This window comes from Suillus subalutaceus, assembly GCF_016647625.1.
Source record: "Suillus subalutaceus strain FC151 chromosome Unknown DFJ58scaffold_115, whole genome shotgun sequence".
Lineage (NCBI taxonomy): Eukaryota > Fungi > Basidiomycota > Agaricomycetes > Boletales > Suillaceae > Suillus > Suillus subalutaceus.
Window position 1 is genome coordinate 118,516 of NW_024540364.1, and position 18,795 is coordinate 137,310.

The 18,795-nt window shown below is 49.8% G+C and overlaps 6 protein-coding genes and 1 non-coding gene across 7 annotated transcripts; 4 read left to right on the forward strand and 3 right to left on the reverse strand.

Annotated features, from left to right (window-relative positions):
• The first annotated feature begins 660 nt into the window (after positions 1-660).
• DFJ58DRAFT_688048 (nucleolar protein 14) lies at positions 661-3,993 on the forward strand. The gene is made up of 7 exons (XM_041383338.1): positions 661-966; positions 1,024-1,291; positions 1,343-1,422; positions 1,475-1,540; positions 1,587-2,465; positions 2,514-3,302; positions 3,352-3,993. Exons 1-7 carry the CDS (start codon positions 700-702, stop codon positions 3,760-3,762), a joined length of 2,760 nt encoding a protein of 919 aa, XP_041239988.1. The 5' UTR covers positions 661-699; the 3' UTR covers positions 3,763-3,993.
• A 64-nt stretch (positions 3,994-4,057) lies between these two features.
• Positions 4,058-4,128, forward strand: DFJ58DRAFT_t127. Its single transcript has one exon. It is a non-coding gene; the product is annotated as a tRNA-Gly (tRNA).
• Positions 4,129-4,265: 137 nt separating this feature from the next.
• Positions 4,266-6,645, reverse strand: DFJ58DRAFT_805985 (DUF974-domain-containing protein). Its single transcript, XM_041391140.1, has 8 exons — positions 6,509-6,645; positions 6,156-6,450; positions 5,954-6,111; positions 5,863-5,892; positions 5,596-5,810; positions 5,500-5,572; positions 4,679-5,448; positions 4,266-4,646 (listed from the first exon to the last, which is right to left on the reverse strand). The coding sequence occupies exons 1-8, from the start codon at positions 6,554-6,556 to the stop codon at positions 4,397-4,399; spliced, it is 1,839 nt and encodes a 612-aa protein (XP_041239989.1). The 5' UTR covers positions 6,557-6,645; the 3' UTR covers positions 4,266-4,396.
• Positions 6,646-7,849: 1,204 nt separating this feature from the next.
• On the reverse strand, positions 7,850-8,812 carry DFJ58DRAFT_805990 (ribosomal protein S10 domain-containing protein). The gene is made up of 2 exons (XM_041391141.1): positions 8,674-8,812; positions 7,850-8,618 (listed from the first exon to the last, which is right to left on the reverse strand). Exons 1-2 carry the CDS (start codon positions 8,751-8,753, stop codon positions 8,054-8,056), a joined length of 645 nt encoding a protein of 214 aa, XP_041239990.1. The 5' UTR covers positions 8,754-8,812; the 3' UTR covers positions 7,850-8,053.
• Positions 8,813-8,831: 19 nt separating this feature from the next.
• Positions 8,832-9,967, forward strand: DFJ58DRAFT_805991 (mago nashi). The gene is made up of 7 exons (XM_041391142.1): positions 8,832-8,938; positions 8,989-8,994; positions 9,043-9,158; positions 9,208-9,271; positions 9,320-9,407; positions 9,466-9,555; positions 9,606-9,967. The coding sequence occupies exons 1-7, from the start codon at positions 8,904-8,906 to the stop codon at positions 9,654-9,656; spliced, it is 450 nt and encodes a 149-aa protein (XP_041239991.1). The 5' UTR covers positions 8,832-8,903; the 3' UTR covers positions 9,657-9,967.
• Positions 9,968-10,540: 573 nt separating this feature from the next.
• On the reverse strand, positions 10,541-14,287 carry DFJ58DRAFT_805997 (RNA12 protein-domain-containing protein). The gene is made up of 16 exons (XM_041391143.1): positions 14,086-14,287; positions 13,978-14,036; positions 13,635-13,923; positions 13,495-13,581; positions 13,176-13,448; positions 13,061-13,124; positions 12,853-13,005; positions 12,720-12,798; positions 12,508-12,671; positions 11,950-12,452; positions 11,843-11,900; positions 11,622-11,791; positions 11,386-11,565; positions 11,234-11,336; positions 11,118-11,183; positions 10,541-11,065 (listed from the first exon to the last, which is right to left on the reverse strand). The coding sequence occupies exons 1-16, from the start codon at positions 14,221-14,223 to the stop codon at positions 10,800-10,802; spliced, it is 2,652 nt and encodes an 883-aa protein (XP_041239992.1). The 5' UTR covers positions 14,224-14,287; the 3' UTR covers positions 10,541-10,799.
• A 15-nt stretch (positions 14,288-14,302) lies between these two features.
• On the forward strand, positions 14,303-18,277 carry DFJ58DRAFT_748113 (uncharacterized protein; the record flags this gene model as incomplete). Its single annotated transcript, XM_041387575.1, has 6 exons — positions 14,303-15,310; positions 15,378-15,447; positions 15,501-15,869; positions 15,908-16,182; positions 16,234-16,989; positions 17,051-18,277. Exons 1-6 carry the CDS (start codon positions 14,498-14,500, stop codon positions 18,275-18,277), a joined length of 3,510 nt encoding a protein of 1,169 aa, XP_041239993.1. The 5' UTR covers positions 14,303-14,497.
• Between the last annotated feature and the right edge of the window lie 518 nt (positions 18,278-18,795).

Sequence of the window (18,795 nt, forward strand, 5' to 3'; positions counted from 1 at the left end):
ATGCAGTGTCTTAGTATCGTAAACCATGTGAGGCATTGATGCTCTTGCACGATTCAACCCGTCACGAATGACGACCCAAGCCTCTATATATAGCGCATGCACGTATCGCAACACAATCAAAGCAGGGTCAGTCAAGGGTAAGTCTTCTTTTAAGTTGACTAATTGAATAAACTTATATCATCCCGACAGACAAGGTAACTGCAAAACCGTCGCAGCCACGGTTAGATCAGCGCTTGCATCCCCGAGGCGAGATTGAGGTATGGTATCCGTTCTGCCTCGACTGGCCGAGGTGTTTCAGCATGAATTTAAGTAGAAAGGGAAGCCCGTCCAGGGGCCTTCCCTTGATTGTATCAGAAGAGATGTTGGTTATGACACTGCAAAGCTGTGACTCGTAACTTACACACGTGGGATGTTTGAACATCGCGAGGCCCATGAGGTGTGAGCATACAACTTGTGTGTCTCGGAACTGTATCTCATCGAAACTACGCTTCTCTCTGGTGTTGCCTGAATTTCTGTCTCGTCTGAACATTTAACACTTGGCTAAGACCGGTTAAGATGGAAGTCTGTAGTACGAGCCAAGGAATTAATGATATCCTTACTAACTTAAAGGAACGCCGGTTTTTCGCGATTTAGGGGAAAATTTGCTTATATAAGCATTGCATTTTGTTGGCGGGCCACATTCATTACAGCACACAAGGCATGGCGAAGGGATCTCAGTTATCTCAGCTCAAATCGGCGTTATCTCAAGCGGGGATCAGCAAGGCCCCGCAAAATGGAAAGAAGCGCAAACGTTCAGGCTCTATTGACCAGGATAAAATCAAGAAGGCAGCTAAGCTTCAAGAGATACACAAAAAACTGAATCCCTTCGACATCAAGGTTACGAAGCTCAAACATGATGTCGGCGGACGCAAGATCAAAGGGTCCAAAGGACAGCCCGCACAGAGCAAACAAGCAGGTATTCAGCAGGTGCGCATATTTTACTTTCCAGGAGTATTGACAGGTCTCCTAAATTGTCTACAATAGCGCGAGAAGACTCTGTTGAAAGAGTTCCAGGACAGAGGTCGTGTTGGCGGAGTTGTCGATAGGCGCTTTGGTGAAAACGACCCTTCTATGTCTGTTGAGGAACGTATGCTCGAGCGTTTCACGAAAGAAAGGCAGCGAGCTTCCAAAGGAACCATATTCAATCTCGAAGGCGAAGAACAGCTCACGCACTATGGCCAAAGCTTGTCGAATCTAGATGATTTCGACGACGTTGGTTTGCCTATGGACGAAGACGAAGACGATGATCAAGGTGAGCATTCCTATGCTTTGCATCGAGATTATTTTGTTTAACTCGCTCAAGGCCAACTTGATCATGACACTGTGGGGAGGGCACACTTTGGCGGGTTTGGCGACAAGGATGAGGACGAAACAGATCACCATGTGCGTCTCTCATAACTTAAGGAGACATGTTGTGCTCATCATACTTCTCCAGTCCGACCGGAAGAAATCAAAAGCGGAAGTTATGGCAGAACTCATCGCCAAAAGTAAAGAGCATAAGGTAACATATCATACTTCTTACCGGAGTCTTCCTGATTTTGGTTCAGGCCCGTCGTCAACTGGAAAAAGTACAAGAGGAAAATATCCGGCATCAACTCGATGAAGACTTTGATTCCTTGAGAAGTCTGCTCTTCGCGCCTGACGCACAGATAACCGACAGCAACGTGGCTTCCCTGGGTGGTTCTGGAAACCAACCTGGCATTTCTGCCGTAGACATAGATGAGCAAATGGACTATGACAGACAGGTTCGGGAACTCGCGTTTGATCAACGCGCAAAGCCAAAAGATCGGACAAAAACTGAAGACGAGCTTGCGCTTGAGGAGAAAGATGCTTTAGAGAAGGCAGAAAGGCAGCGAAGGCGGAGAATGCTTGGAGAAGATGGAGAAGATAGTGACGACGGCGGAAAGAATCACGGAAAACGGAAGAGGGAACGTGGGGGCGACGACCTCGAGGACGATTTTGTAGGGGACGGATCGTGGGGAGGTATTGGGTTGGCATTAGGTGAGGTTGGTATAAACGACCAGGCGGCTGCGGAGGACAACAGCGAGGAGGAGGATTCGGACGAAGGTGTGAGTGAGGATGAGGAGGACGACAGCGAGGACGATGGTGTGGATGATGATGAGGAGACCGATGGCGAAGATGAGAACAGTGAGGTGGAGGTGGGAAGTGAACCAAGCCTTGGCAGTGAGGCAGGCAGCGTCTCTGGAGGCGAATTTGACGAAATCACAACCAGCCAGAAGTCAGCAAAACTCAAGCCACCAGGCGTTCGACATGAACTGCCCTTCACGTTCCCTTGCCCTGAGTCGCACGAAGAGTTTCTGGAGATTATTGGAGAAATAGATGATACGGACCTGCCTGTCGTTGTTCAGCGCATACGCACGTTGCATCACCCAAGCCTTTCCCCAGAAAATAAAGTGAAGCTTCAGGTAACGCCTTTCTTTGACAGTTGGGAACTCAATTGACATTCTCTATAGAACTTGACATCGGTCCTTGTTGACCATGTACTCTATATCACATCTCCGCCTGCCCCACGATTCACGCTCCTGAACTCTATTGTTCCCCACCTCTTTGCCCTTTGCCGTTCGTATCCGATCGAATCCGCGGGAATCTTCGTGGAGAAACTCTCGCTGATGCACAAAAATTTGGAGCGGGGATTATCGCGGGGAGCTCTTGAACTGGGTGCAAGAACATGGCCCGGACCAGCTGAATTATCCCTTTTGCGCACCATCGGAGTCATATGGTCTAGCAGTGATATGAGCCATCCCGTCGTTTCACCTGCACGGCTTCTCATGGGTGCTTACTTGGGGCTGTGTCGTGTTCGGTCACTAACGGACATAACGAGTGGGCTCTTCTTATCATCCACCTTCCTTCAGTACGAGGAATTATCCAAACGCCTGGTCCCAGAAGCCATCAATTTTTCTATCAACGCGGTCTTGCACCTAGCTCCGAACTCTCTTAAAAACGCTGCATCAATACCCGGTTCATTTCCTTCCCCCGACTTCCGCTCAGATCTCTGTGCACCCCTCGCGATCGACGTCAAGAAGTCCAAGCATCTCGACTTCCGCACACCAAACCTGCTTCGGCTCTTGACTCACGACCATTATCAGGAGCAGGACAAACTTGATCTGCTAGGTCTCGCTTTTCGCCTCTTGGATCGGTTTTCAGAAATGTACAAAAGCCTCGACGGTTTTATCGAACTCTATCAACCAGTTTTAGACATCCTCACGAAGCTTGACATCACAAAACTCTCGGAGGACTTTCGAGTGAGTCGATATCACGATTGTGCGAAAGGTAGACTAACCATGATTTTAGACGCAAGCCTCTTCTTTGCAAGACAAGCTCACCAGGTTATTGAAGTTTGCTCGTCAAGCTCGCAGACCTCTTCTACTACAGGCCCACAAGCCAATTCCGATCCCAACATATATACCCAAGTTTGAGTCAAGATCCTCCTCTTACCTGCGGCGACATGATCCAGATCATGAACGTAACGAGGCCTCGAAGCTTCGCTACCAACTCAAGCAGGAAAAGAAGGGGGCCATTCGTGAGCTCAGAAAGGATGCGAAGTTCTTGGCAGCTGTAGAGCACAAGCAACAGACTGAAAAGGACCGCGCTTACAAGGACCACATGAATAAGGCGTTTTCATCATTGGAAGGCGAGAGAGCTGAACAAAAGGCTATGGATAGAGAGAAGGCGAAAGAAAAGCGTCGATCTGGACGCAAGTAGATTATTTAAATATCTAACGAGTCTCTAATTAGTGAATGTGAATACTGACTACTGTAGTGGCTGGATCATCACGCTGAGGTACTAGTAATAGCATTAGCTCCTGTATGCAGACTATCATAACTGGAGGGTTAGTCTCGGCCATCGGGTGATTTGATGTTCTGTAGCATACTAGCGCCTTATTTGATATCCCTGGGCACCGACTCGGCCTCAGTGCAGGTATTAGCAAATCAGACACATGTAGCTCGTTGTCGACACCGCGAGCTCTAATATATGCCACTAATGTGGCATTACGCAAGCATTAATGGGGTAGTGGTAACCTGGGTCGTTGCCATCGACCCGCCGGGGGTTCGATTCCCTCTTAATGCATTGAGTGGTGTTTTCTTCGCTCGAGATCATCAGCTTTTTGCCCCTTGCAGGTACTGCAGCTACGGGGCTGATCGATTAGATCAATGCATCATTCTTCTACTGCGTGAAATTGGCGTGAAACAAGCACAATTCAAATGGAAAAGAGCTCCGTCAGGTTCTATCTTGGCTGTCGGGCATTTGTAGTATTGTACCCTCCAATCATAGGCACTTGAACTATACATGCGGTGGTCCATCCTACTAACTCTGCAATAAGTTGAAGAAATCATGATCATGAATGAACCCAAAGTTCAGCGACTACATCTAACTCTTTCAATGTCTTTGCTTCCATCGCGGACCCTAAGCGGCGAGTAGCCTGATCTGAACCAACATCTACGAGCTCATCCCTAACCAGTAGGATGCGCAGGCCGCCCGCTCGCACAAATCCTGTTTGCACAGGCAGGAAGGTAAGTTCAAACTCTTGACTACCCTCTGCCTTCTCCACATCACCATCCGATGAGTCTTCATGATGATTGGCGTGACTGGATCGGTGAGTGTAATCGGGTTCAAAAACTGTGTGGAGGACCCAACAGATACGCAGCCTTTCAACTTCACGCATTTCTCCTCGTCAGCGAACTCAAAGTAAGGGGGTGGCAAAGTGGGTCGTGCAATCATCTTCTCTGGCGAGATAACCAAGAGATTCTCGCTTGTCATGTTGGGGGAACCTTGCACAGGAGTGACAAGTGTTGACGTCGCAGAAGTGAGGCCGAGGGACGAGAACCGTGAGCTAACGGTCTCGGTGGCTTGGAATGGTTCAGGGTATGCAATCGCTGTGGCACGCGGATATTGAAGATGTTGTACAGCAAGAGTGATGACCCTTTGTTTCCCTTTGGCCTTTGGTAGAGCAGCAGAAACAGTGGCAGTGAAAGCGATCTTGAAGGGTCGCTCAACAGTGATAGATTCCCTGGCAATATGATTTATGATAACATCTACCTCGACGTCCAATACGAGAGCAGGCACCGGTGGTGCTGATTGTTGTTGATTTGGTGCGACAAACATGTTCATGGTGGATATAGATCCAGCTGCGGGTGATTGCGGATGCGAAGGGCCAGACATCGGGCGCGTGCGAAAGGGTGAGCCTGGTCTGTATGGAGCCGGAGTTGGAGAACTAGGTCGAGAAGGGGGAAGTTGTGGAGATCGTGGTCGGGCGGGCGAGGATGGTGCACTTGGCACGGTGCGCTGAAGATAAGGAGGAAGTGCTGAGACAGGGTGCTGGAGTGGGGGAGCTGGAGTTGGAGTTGAGTTCGGAGCTGGAGAAGGGCCAGGAAATCGACGGGACAGCATCTACGTGTCAAAAGTGAGTGATGAAACTACTTTTTTGGACAGTGATCTCACCGAAGTTAATAGACGGCCAGGCTCGCCGAACTGAGAACGCCATGAGATGTCAAGTCTACCGAGAGGGATGACACTGCCTGGATGAACGACAGAAACGAGGAAGACGATGTTGGGGTCAGGATATAGATGTACTGTCTTATGGCTTGTGGTTGCATGAGAGCCGTCGAACCAGAGAATAATCTCTGGTCCTTATCATCACCTGTCGTGTTGGCATCGACAACGCTCCATCCCTCTGCGCATTCAAACTTCATGCGCTCGAACCACATCGCGTCTTGGGTTAAGTTCTGAATGTGGACCTCGAGAAATCCTTTCTCGCGTTCTGACGTAAGTCATCAACGCCGACGGAGACCGAGGCGTGTGTACCTTTGTCTTTACAGATAGAGGGTTCGTGACCTAGCGCGTTATCAGTTGAAATGTTCAAATCGCTAGAAGTCCGACTAGAAGCGTTACATACAGCAAACTTGTAAAACTTGCGGAAGGTTGCTTCATTTGAGGGATCACTAGCACCAGGGGTATGTCGGTATGACGGAGGCAGGTGGTACGAGACGATACAAGCTAGAACATGGTGACCTAACTCCTTCACCTCGTGATGGGCTATATATTCTAGTGAATCTCCCTACCGCGAGCTTGAAGTCTGGGCCACCAAGTTCGGCCACGTAGTATCTTGGAGTTTGCTGTCTGAATCTCAACGCGAACACTAGCGCCCTCTATGTCGATATTTGTCTCATTATTGATGCATATGCAACTGGAGAATGTTTCGCCTAGCTGAATGGCTCCAAATGAGGCGGGTAGTGTAAGGAACTCGGATGCTTGAGTGAGATCCCGTAGAGTCTTGGGGTGGCCTGGGAGAGGTGACTTTCCTTGCAGGGAAAGAATGGACGCAGTAGAGTGGGCAGAGAATGAAGGAGAGCTGGAATAGAAGGGCTGCCATGCACTAGCTAGCGATGGTCTCTGTCATTAAATAACAGCATTGATCACCACGTCGCGCGCTGAAAGATTGTCTACCCACAGATACCCGCATCACTTTCAGTGACAAAAGATGTCCTTGTGCATCCATGTTCGGGGCCGTATATGAGCTGCGGTAGGCCAGGTTCTAGTACTTAAGTGCCTACTGTCTGAATACCGTCTGCAAGGCTGGTGGCGAAGTGTTGTTTGTTCATGTTAGAATTCAAAGCTTTAGCCAAACTTCAGACAAATCATGATAGTAGATTTCTGTCCTGAACTTGCGATCAAGGTGACAATCGTGCCCGCAGCTCAGTTGCCCTTTTGATCATGAGTTCACGAATTTATTATGCACCATTGGATTCCGAGTCTTGTCATCCTCGATCCCTAGCACCGCATATCAGGGGATACAGAGGGTCGTCTAGTCACGGTTGCTGGTTTAGCAAGAACGACGAACGTGTCGAGCATTTAAAGACCCTGTCCTGGATGTTCTGTGGACTCGGTTAGACTATCTGGACATGTTCGTTCTCTGTTCCGGTGGGAAGCGGAATTGCAACAACCAATTGGTGAATTGGCCATCATGATTTTTCTTCTTCTCATTACTCAGATTCCACGCTTAGTACTCAAGATCTGGGATCGTCCAGTGGACTCTCGGACTCTCGCACGTCATGCACACCACGATCTAACATAGCTTGTGATGCAACTTCTAAGCTGTTTTCCTCTTCCATTAGGACCCTCCTTCCGAACCTCAGCTTAGCTCTGACTTGGCTGTCTATTGGTGAAGTCTTCTCCCCCTTCTTGCGTTATTCTGTGGGCCCAATTTGTCGAAACTCATGCTTTCAGCATTTCATGGAGCGTGCCGCTGTTGCATCGCTCGCATCATCGTCATGTCCTTTCCTCAAAGAATTTTTATGTATATCAATTCCTTCACCTTCATCCTTTCACGCATTCTTCCGAAACGTCCACCTCACGATTCAATGTCTGATTATTTATTATGAGGGTTTGGATGAATATTTCTCCGAACGTTTCTTCTCGCGCTTATAAGCGTGTCTCATGCTTCCCGGGGAACTCACAGAGTTTCTATCATTCAAGGGTGCCGACCTTTGATTATGGATCTTAGGACACTGCCGCCAGTTGTCCAGTCTAGGAACTTCTTCGATGCCACTTTCACAAGTGACATCATAATTATTTCCCCCAGTCGATGCGCCTGTCAATCCAAGTATACGTCGGCTCATCCCCAAGGCCTCAGTTCACTGCAACTTTTAACGTCACAACTTGGCCTCAACTTGATCGTTTGAATGTGGCATTGTCAGATCTGAACGAACATGTACCACGTGCATGAAATCAAAGGTGTTACCAACATAACTTATTAATATCATTTATAATTTTCGTACAGTCTCTGGTATGAATTCAAAGCGTGATCAGCATCACCCTTAAAACTTAAAGGTTGAAACTACACTGACGCTGACAAGCTCTGGCTGTGTAGGATAGCAGTAAAACATGCATGGGTTCAAATGGGGTCGGTACTCTAGTTACAGTAATATCATGCATGGCAACTACAGACCACCAGGTGATTATAGTGGGAGATAGACAAAAGATAGAGTATAAAAGATCAAAGTTCTTGCTGCACAATTTTCTTCGCCAACGCCTTGACGTTATCGGCACCGGAGCCCAGTCTGGTTGTGCCCACCGTCGCATCTACCATCTGTTGTCCGATACCAGGAGGTGCCCTCTTCCATTGAGTCACTCTCAACCCAACTCCAGGCATCGCATGTCGAGCGATATACCGCACCCAACGGTCGACGACCTCGGGGTCTGCATCCCATGCTTTAATTGCACGTTTGTGCACCTTCCGTTCAAAGTTCTCTTGACTCTTCTTGTGCACGAACGGACCGCGAGGTACAGTCCATAGCGAGCGTTGCGTTGGCAAGTACACCGGGCGTGAAATTGGGATGCCTAATGCTGCAGCTGCATGTCCTACAAAATGCATGTACAGTTCAAGGAATTGATGGTGATATGCGCGGAATTGCAGCTGAGCGACTGGAACTGAATGGGTGCGGGGGTGGTATGACGGGGGATATAGGCTGCGTCCATGAATGATCATGGAAGAAAACTCTTCTTCCGTCAATGGTGCAGGAGCCTCCGATTCCAGTTTTCGAGTAGGCAACAGTGGAGCACTGCATAAAGGCTGATATCATTCAGCTGCAAGACATGCAACGAGAAAGCACATACCTCATGTGGCTGCTGCTGCCATTGAACCGCACCAATCTGGCTATAGTTGGCAGAGCCAGACAAGATCGTCGAGGCAACATGTTTTCAAGTTCGCGAAACGCGACTGGTGCTACTTCAGTATGCAAAATATCGAACCCGGCGAATGCCGGATCGCAGTTCTTGCCAATCCCTCTCACTAATATTCCAATTTGAGCTTGGTCAAGCTTGTCAAGTCTCAACAATAGACCGCTATGTCTTCCCATGACAGTGACCCATTCTATCTCAGGCGGGTGTGCTACTAATTCATGAAATAACTGGGCTGACAGGCGTTTTTAGATACTAGTAAATCATGTTGAATCCCGTTTGTGATGTCGCTAAGTATTCATGCAGCACTGGCCATTCAGGAAAACACGGCCATGAATTCTTGGAGTTTGAGTACTCCCATGGTCGTCTTCGATATGCCAACAACTCGAATTATAGGAATGACAGTTTGATCCGGAAAGAAAGTCAGTAATTCATCCTGCAGGCCACGCGGCTACTGACCCAAGTCCTTAGTGTGGGTTGGGCCGTTAGTGGTCAAGGAGCTCAAGCGCATTGTGGAATCGAGCGAAATCACAAAGTAATCATACTCTTCGCCCCATTTCCGACCTGCTGACTTGCCGTCCAGGGAAGACGATACGAACTGGCCGAAAAAAAACATCGTTGGAAAGCAAGAACTGGAGATACGTGTGGGCAATGACCACATTGCTTTCGAGGTTCGTGACTAGCAGTACTTTTACACATACGATCTTATAAATCATTCGTCACATTTAGACTGCGAAAATCGGGTCGCTTGTTGATATCCAAGACAGCGAGGATCCTGAAGGACTTCGTGTATTTTACTACCTTGTACAAGACTTGAAGGTGTGCTTTCGCCTGTTTTCCCTTACACGATCTTACAGCCATTTGTTTAGTGTTTGATATTCTCCCTCATTTCTCTTCACTTCAAGATCAAGCCTATCTAGCTACATTCGTATTTCTTGGGCCAGGTCCAAATGGCGCACCATCATCACCACAAATGTTACCTTTGTATCACCCTAAAATTCAGGCAACGCTGCTTAAATCACTTTACGAACCTATTCTCGATGAACGGTCCTGTCTTCGGGACTGGCTGGCATGGATAGACTGTATCTAGGCTCAGTGCGCCAGAACCACTAGACCTCCATGCTTTGTCACTCTAGGCTGTTGTATTAATGCTCGCAACTGGCTACAAGTCGCAAATTAGTTCTCCACCTCAAATATCTCCCAATAGGCCATGTAAGAGGGTATTTGTGGCATCCAGCGCCATCAGTTACATATCTTCCACTATCTCCTGCATGAATTTCTTCTGAACAGCAGCATCTCTACTGCACTAACTTCAACACTCGGGCGTGCTTCATGCATACTGGAGAACTCAGAGTTGAAATTGAACTCGTAGGGGATATCAGACGATGAGGCTAGCGGCAAACCGGCCGTTGTCACCTCTCATGTTGCATGCGCTCCTATCATTCAAGGCACTTAACTGCCTGGATCTTGCGGATATAGGCACCACGCTCATTGATGTTACCTTCGTAAAAAACATCATGGGCCCTGTCTTGCCCACGCCTACGGATTCAAACTCTAATTAGGTGATCGAGGCTGCTGGCCCGTTGCTCCGTTGCCGACCTTTGATGGAGTCGCATCTCTCTTAGGACACTGCAGCCAGTTGTCTAGTCTAGGAATTTCTTCGATGTCACTTTCACAAGTGACATCGTAAATATTCCTCCAGTCGATACTGTCAATTCAAATATTATGAGAAATGTATACGTCGAAAGCAGAGTTGGAAGCAAGGGTGGCCGGATCCAGGGGTGGATAAGAGAGTGGCAATAGTGTAAATATTGATGCTTTGTATTGAATCACCATTCTACATGCCCATGCTTCGTAGGCGCGGAGGTGTCACAGTTAACTGTTTACCAGGGTGTCTATACTGGACCGGGAGAACAATACCACGTCAATCGCAGTCTACCCTAGGCGCACTCAACCCATGCATGTACTATGTAGCGTCTGTGGACCCATTACTTCGTAAAAGTTGATCTGTAGAATTTGAAGAGCATATGAATGCGAAACATTCAGCGTACGATACTATATCATCAATTTCCCTTCGCCAATACTCTCTTCAGCTCAACATTCCGCTTCTCCAGAGTCTGAACCTTTGTTTGTGCGGAACGCATCTTCTTCAACAAGTATTCCTTCCGCTCGGATGTTGCTCTACGCCTGAACCACCAGAATGTCCGCTCCGCTTTTGAGAGGTCCTGAAGCGTGCTAAGCTCGGATTCGCATGTACGAACGGTAGTTTCAGCGCTCGAGATAATTTTCTCGTTGAGCGCGATGTCTTGTATGGCTTGGAAGACAGGGTCTGACGTATCGTCAGTGAGGGGAAATTAGACAACAATCGCATTGCCCGTTACCGTTCACAAGTCTCTCAAAGACACATTTGAACACAGGCTTTCCGGGACGTATCGTGGATGGTCGGCCTGACAAGGAAATTAGACAACTGTCCCCCAGCCTGAATGATTGACAATACCATGTTGTGTGCTGATAGATATGATCTCAGCGTGTTCCATGGCACGAAGTGGCAGCTCGTCTCCCTTGAAAGGCGCATCGAGTAACACTTCGTAATACGGCAGCTGACGAGAAAAGTGAGCAACCTGTCGACTAGCACACGAGGTTGAGTACCTCAGCTTTGCGTGCCAGCTGCCTGAGCACGGTCCACGCCTGCTCCCTGGACCACAGCAAACTCTTGGCGTCGTCGATGTCCTCTCCAAAGGCTTTCTTCCTCAGTTCTCCGACACCGCTAGCGATGATGTCTTCTACCGCTTCTTCGATGCCTTGACCACCGCAGACTTTGTGGATTAACTATATGCGAGGAAGTGTATTAATATGCGCGTTAAGTAAGGCAACATATAACTCACACGTTCAAGGTCGCTCGTGCGGCCGCCAAGGCGCTCTATGGCCTTATTTTGTGCAGGCGTAAGGTCCGATGTGATACCAGCATCGTGCAGGCGTCTGCGAACGAAGGAGAGTGCAGTAGGGGCATCAGCGTCGTACAGGGCAATAGAATTCAATGGCTTGGAAGGCAACGCTGCAACGCCATGTTAACAATACCTCATAAGAGTATATATATAACACACACCCCGGGCCAGTAGCTTTGCGTTCTCGCGGTTATCGCTGACCACGATAACATGGGCAATCTCGAAAGACATTAGGAGCACAATTGACGAGTGGAGCGATGCGAATTACCTGGTTCTCAGCGAGGGACGCTGCCCAATGCGCCAAAACGCCGAGAAGTTCCTCCTTGTAAATTCCTCCCCGTGCGGCATAGTTTTTGATGACGACAATCGGCAGCGTACGTACAGCTTGCACGTCCTCTGCGTGCCGGCGTTGTTGTCTCGCTAGCTCCTCGTTCGTCTTCTCCTCTCCACCACTGTAGTTTACGACATTTTTCTCCATCGCATCGAAGCTCGCAAACCCGTTGTCATCGCCCTCTAGTAACTCGTCGCCCACCCCAAGCTCGCATATAATGCCGTTTCCGGCGATACAGTCCAGCCGTGGATCATGCCATGTCCCGGCGCGAATGCGGGCTCGAGTCCGCACTTCTTCGGCTTGTCGTGCTTCAGCTTGTTGTGCTGCTTTAACAGTGCGCTGCGCAGAAGTGCGAAGGGAATGATTGACTTTCTTCAGTGCTGTGCCAGTGACTTCGAGAATTTGTTTCAGCTGGTCTTCAAGGGAGGACTTGAAGCCCGCTAGAAATACGTTAATTATTTAGTCAACGAAGTGAAGAAGAATCAATCAAGTCACCTTTTTGCCCGATTAGGCCAACCGTCGTAATGTCCACCATGTTGTTGACGGAGTTTAGGAAGGTAAAAATTGGTCTGTAGCCGGTCTGATGTGCGAGTGCGGAAACAAGACGCGTGTCTGATGTCGCTCTATTGAGCTCAGCACAATCGATCACTAAAGCTTTTCTATAATCATGATAAGCGGTGTCTAGATGGATATAACGTGTTACAAACCTGCCAGTGTCGCGGATGATAGCCTCGAGCATACGCGATTTGCCGCTGCCCTGGGGACCATGTACAAATGCAACAGTAGCTATTCAAATTGTGCTGTTAGCATTTTACATTGGAAGATGGGCGAGAAACTTACAAGGTAGGTCAGAGAGGTAGCTCCGTACAGCGCTTTCTGCGTCCTTACGCTCCTTCCAGATATCTCCCTGTGGAGAGACGTCTTCACGAGCCAAGCTCGTGAGGGAGAACCGGTCCAAGGCATTCGCACGAAACCATTTATATAATTTGTATTCTGAAATGAAAGAAATGAGTTGGTACGTTCGATGACCACGATCGAAAATACTTACCGCGATAATCGAACCAATTAAGCATCTTCCCTTCGACAGAGAGGACTCTTATGGGATCGAATATCTAAACAATTGTTTTCTAGCTCATGAATAAATCGGAAAATAGTTCACACACAGTGTAAGTCAACGTGCCGAGTAAGAAAAATATGATCGGCAACACGATCCTGGGATGCGAAGCCAGCCAGTCCCTAATTGCATGAGCCTGAATGGGGCGTTGGTATATAGTCCTCAGGCGTGTTGTTCCACCACCACCAGAAAATGTGTATCCATGGATGGTGTTCCGTGCGACAGTGGCGGAGCGTACGCGGTGGAATAGGATATCAGAGGAGCGGTGCGTGCCTACGGGAACGGGTGTAGGGGCGGTGATATTGAGTATTCGGCCGCATGGCTAGCATGGTGTAAGGAGAAGTAAACTTGTAAATGAGTGGACTCACTCGAAATAGACTATACAAGGCTTCTTCAGGAACATCTGGGCCCTGGAAGGACACGTGGACGATTCCTGACGGATATCGGTACATATCCTGATCGTGTTGTTTGCATTCTCGCCAAGCAACTTTTATTTGCGAAAACGCACCTCAAGAAACGGCTCGCCCTTCACGAGCCAGATATTGCAGTAATTAAGTCCAGACCAAGAGGGGAGACCGCCATGCTTGGTAGCTTCAAGTTGGAGATCCGCCTGAAGCGTTTCGAGCGCGTTCTGGTTATCACGGGCGGTATAAGTGAAGCGCACAAAGACACCGCCGTCCTTCTGATAAGGCTGGAGCTCTCGAATGTGGAAGTCGTGCGTCTTTATGGTCTCGAGACGCTCATGCAAGCGCTCCAAAAGGTGTTCCTCGCGTAATATGCCAATGTAGTGTCGAAGGCTGCGTGGGTTTAGTTACATAAGGTAGGAGGTGTACTACTTGGGTGGTACGAACTCCCAGATACCGAGGCGAATAGGAAAGATGGAATCGATGAACAACCATCGTTCTTGAGACTATAGACAATAATTAGTATCGGGAACCCCTGGTCTCAAAGTCACTTGCGTCCCCGTCCAATTTAGATGTGCTCGCTGTCTCTGGTGTGTGCGTGAATACACGTATACTCGTACGCATTCGTCGTGTCTGGTGTGATAAAGAGCGTAAATTTCGAGCAGCCAAGTTAAACGCACTTCTCGAATACATGCTGCAGCCTATCAGAATCTTGCCAGCTAGCTGGCTACTAGCAAATTGTCAATGATTGAATGATTTACCAGTGGCAGTTCCTTATAAGTTTAACGTAATGACCCAATTGTGTGATCGTGGGAGAGTATCGCCTCGTTTGTGTTCTTGTGCGGATGAAACGGAGCAAAGTTTGCATCCCGTGAGGGTTCTCCACGCGTTGTAGACACTGTCAGTTTGTGCGCACAGGACGACATCGACCACTGGATCAAAACTGTTCTCGTCAACGCAGACAGTGATGAGCACCTATATCCAAACACAGGCCCATCCCCCTCCAGCCGCACTAGGACGCAAAAATTCGTTCTTCGGCGCCATCAAGAACATCGTCACTGCCCCACTCTCATGGTTTGGTGGCAGCGAGGAAGACTTTGACGATGGCGACGCTAGAGGAAAGCGAAGGCGGCTGCCCATCGCTTCTGAACAGACTCGCGATGACTCAGACTCAGACTCAGAGCAACGGACCAAGAGAATGAGAATGGGCAGCCCCAACAGAGATAAGCAACCATACCTTGATCCTCCTCGATCAGCCTTCAGGCAGCACCATAGAACATCTGAAGACGTACGCATCCAAAATCATCGACATGTTTCGCCCTCGCCACGAAAAGCTCTCCGTGTACCTACTACCACACCCCGTAATAGACGCACGATGTCCCCTTACCCAAGTGGATCACAGCTCAAGGCACAGCCGTCTGTGCGTACTATGTCTCTTGATCCTCCATCTGGACTAGGCTATTTCGGTTCGCCAGCACGGTTGCAGCCAGTCCCGACTATGCAAGATCTCACTGAGGAGAAAGATGCCATGTCCATCAGCAGGGAACCGTCCATGTCAAACCTTCGTATGCGTACGTCTGTTACACCCCAGCCCTCGGGTTCCGATTTTGGCCCCGTTATTCCCCCTCGCAGGGAGCGCGATCCAACCGAACCGCCACCGCTTACGACATTGATGTCAAACCCCATGTTTGTCAAGCCTCCGCCTGGCTTGCAGAAGTCTAGTACTGCAGAAATGACCAGACAAGCCACTCTTGGTTCATTATTAGACTCTCAACGTAAGGTGAGGATCAATTTTTTTCTCTTCTTGTTTCTCTTGTCGAAGACGTACCTTTGACACGAATTTTCAGCAAACCCGTTCACCTGTCCGACGGGGATCCGTTCTGTTCGGCACTGGATCCATGACGGATATATCTGCTCGTGCGTATACCCACATTCTTAATCGCTTTTGATAATTGATTATCCTGCAATAGCCCATCTTTGGCCGATCAATCCCGCCGAGAAGGCCCTGCATGAGCTTGAGGTATACAAAACTCCCCTCCTTCCCTCGCGCCTCAAGGGTGCACCGATCCCGGACACTTTTATATCCAAGAAGAGCCGCCCTATCACTCTTATGCATGACCGGGACCGAGAGCGTAAGAAGGGGAAAGGCAAGAACAAGATGAAGGATCGAGATGGTGTCAATGGGACAAAGCCATACGCGGGCGAGGGTGGCATGAAGAAGTGGCTGGCAAGGAGGAGGCGAGAAGAGGAGGCGGTGCGAGCGTATGAGGAGGCTGACCGAGAGAAGGACAAAGAGCGAGCGATGGAGGAGGACGAGAGTGCTGAGCTGAGGCTGAAAGGTTAAGCGAACAACAAATGCAAGCTAAGGCGGAAGAAGCGCAATGTAAGAAGCAGATGGAGGTTGCTGCACTCCCGAAGGCACCTGCATTCGAGCCGAAGCTCAGTACCACAAGGGAGATGTCGTCTCTCCGCGTTGGACGCTCGCGGATGCGCAATCACATTGAGCGCCCGTCAGCAAAGCGCACAAATAAGTTCTCTGCGGCGTTTGAAGATGACGAGGATGTTATGGATGATGAAAGAGCTGCACTCGAGGAGGCTGCAAAGAAAGTACCCGTATTCGAAATCCCTGCTGGGTTCACGTTTGCGAAAGAGGTAGATCAGTTTTATGGCACTTGTGAAAAAACGATCTCATCATTTCCACAGACATCCATACCTCATGATGCCACAGGCACAAAAGAACCACCCATCAGTGCGCTTCCATTTTCATTGTCTAAACCGATTGCACCTGCGGCCAAGCCGGTCTCAGCACCCGAGCCCTCTGCAGCCCCTGCTCCAGCAGTTCCTACCATCTCGTTTGTTCCTCCTACCCCACAGCCGCCCAAATCAGAGGAACGTACTGAGGCTGCACCCGTTACAGCTACCCTTTCCACGAGTGCTTCTAATATTCCCAATTTCTTTTCTAATACGGCTGCGTATACCAAGCCGTTGGCTGTTACTACCCTCTCGGGATCTTTTGGTGCACCCCCTCCTGTTCTCGCACCAACACCAGCACTAGCACAAGTGCCAGAGGCTCCAAAAGTCACTGAGGCCTCTACTTCCTTGTTTGGTACGCCTATAACTGCTCTTCAAGTACCTGGCACACCATCCGCCGTGCCTGTTGCGAATTCTATGTTCGGAGCAGCTCCTGTGTCTGCAAGTACCTCAATCTTCGGCCCTTCTTCCACTAGCACTGGCACGTCATTTGGTGTTTTAGCACCACCAAAAGCAGCACCTGCTGCGATAGAGGTGACGCCTGTCGCTTCCCCCGTCATTTCTCCGCCGCCGGCACATGCCTCTACCCCTGCACCGTCCTCTTCGCCATCCTTGTTTAGTGCTTCAACTGCACCTGCTGAAGTTGCCCCTGCAAATGAAGCTCCGAAGCCAGCGGAGCAAGAAGCGAGCAAACCTCCGTCGCTCTTTGTAGCTACCGCATCTGCTGCCCCATTCAGCTTTGGCACACCCGCTGTTTCTGCACCTGCAGCCGAGCCATCCAAGCCTGGATTCTCTTTCGGGGAACGAGCGCCGACGTCCTGCGATGACAGAGCCATCGAAGAGTGCTTTCTCATTCGGCGGGCCCGCACCTTCTACGACCCTTGCGCCCGTGCCTGCTCCTGTGATAGAGGCTCCAAAACCGTTTTTCGGGAAGCAAGATACAACCTCGGCGGCTGGATTCTCGTTCGGCCCACGCCCCAGCACTGCGCCCGCAGAGGAGAAACCTACTTCAGTTCTTCCGCCTTTCTCATTTGCGTCTGCTTCACCTGCCCCAGCTGAGAAGAAGCCATTCACATTTGGCACCCCTTCTCCTGCACCACCTACTGCTACAGCCAAGCCATTCAGCTTCGGGCATGCCAATGCGGGCAGCAATACCGCTGACACGAGCAAACCGTTCAATTTTGGGCAGTCTGCCCCTGCCCCTGCACCCGCCCGTCCCGCCACGCCACCAAAAGTAGACCAGGAGATTAGCATGGACGAGAGCCCGAGTCGCGACATGAACACCAACGGGAAAGCGCCAGAACGGCTAACACTCGATTTCTCTTCTTTCTCTGGTGCCAGTAGCACCCCCGCAGGGAGTACCCTCTTCGCGCAGAGCCCTGCTACGGCAACAGGCCCTGGATTCGGATTTAATACGGCCAGTGCCAATCCATTCGCGAAGCCAGAGGACAAGGAGAAGCCGGGGATGGCGTTTGGCTCTGGGAGCTTTGGCCAGCCTTCTGGTTCAGGCTTTGGATTTGGGCAGGGCGCAACTGAAACACCTGCCCCGGCATCTGCAGCGCCGTTCTCGTTTTCGCAGGCAGCATCACCTAATGTGGCGCCGACTCCAGGGTTTGGATTCAGCCAGACCGCAAGCAACGCATTTGGACAGCAGCAAAGCACATCGTCAGCACCATCGAGTCCGTCGGCATTTAACCGCCCAGGGACATCGTTCTCTTTTGGCACACCTGCGTCTACGCAGCCTGCTGCTCCTTCGTTTGCGTTTGGTGGTAGTCAGCCTGCGTCGCCAGCTACCTCTGCCGGCGGGCTTCCACAGCCCTCAGGCGGTGGGTTCGCATTCGGTCAGTCGGGTGCAGCGCCGGCTGCAACGCCAAATTCATTTGCTCCTACTACCGCTTCATCTGGCGGAGGTGCTCTATTTACCATCGGTGCTGCTCCCCAGCCTGATGGAAGACAAATCAAGAAGCTTCCTCGTCGTGGAGTTGGGAGACGCTAATCGTCTCCGAGACCTTTCCTTTTGGCAACCCATGGGCTATTACGGACTTTCTCCACAGAAAATTCATCTCGTCTCGTCTCGTTTCATCTTTGCTTTCAATTGCGCTACCATCACCTCACTCCACCCCGACCAATTCTGATGTCAAGCATCAACTGGCGTGCACCTAGCATGGTGCTTCTCTTTACGCATCTGTTTCCTTGGGTCTTCCCAAAGTCAGCAGCTCGTCCCTGCTCGTCCTGTAGCGCACAACAACATTCACCCAGGGGATCTATTTCGTCGTCACACCTGGATGGCTCAAGGCCACCACACGCTTATCTCCATGACACAAGTTTGATTTGACATAGTACGCATACTCACTGGGCTCAAGGCCCGTAGACACAATCACATAGTTACCTGCATCATTAACTTCTCTTTCTACGTGCAAATGTTTTCGTTGTTAGTGGGAGGTGGTTCATATAATGTTAATAACTCTTCTGCTGTTATGAGTCTAAATGCAGTGTGTGAATGAGTTAATGATA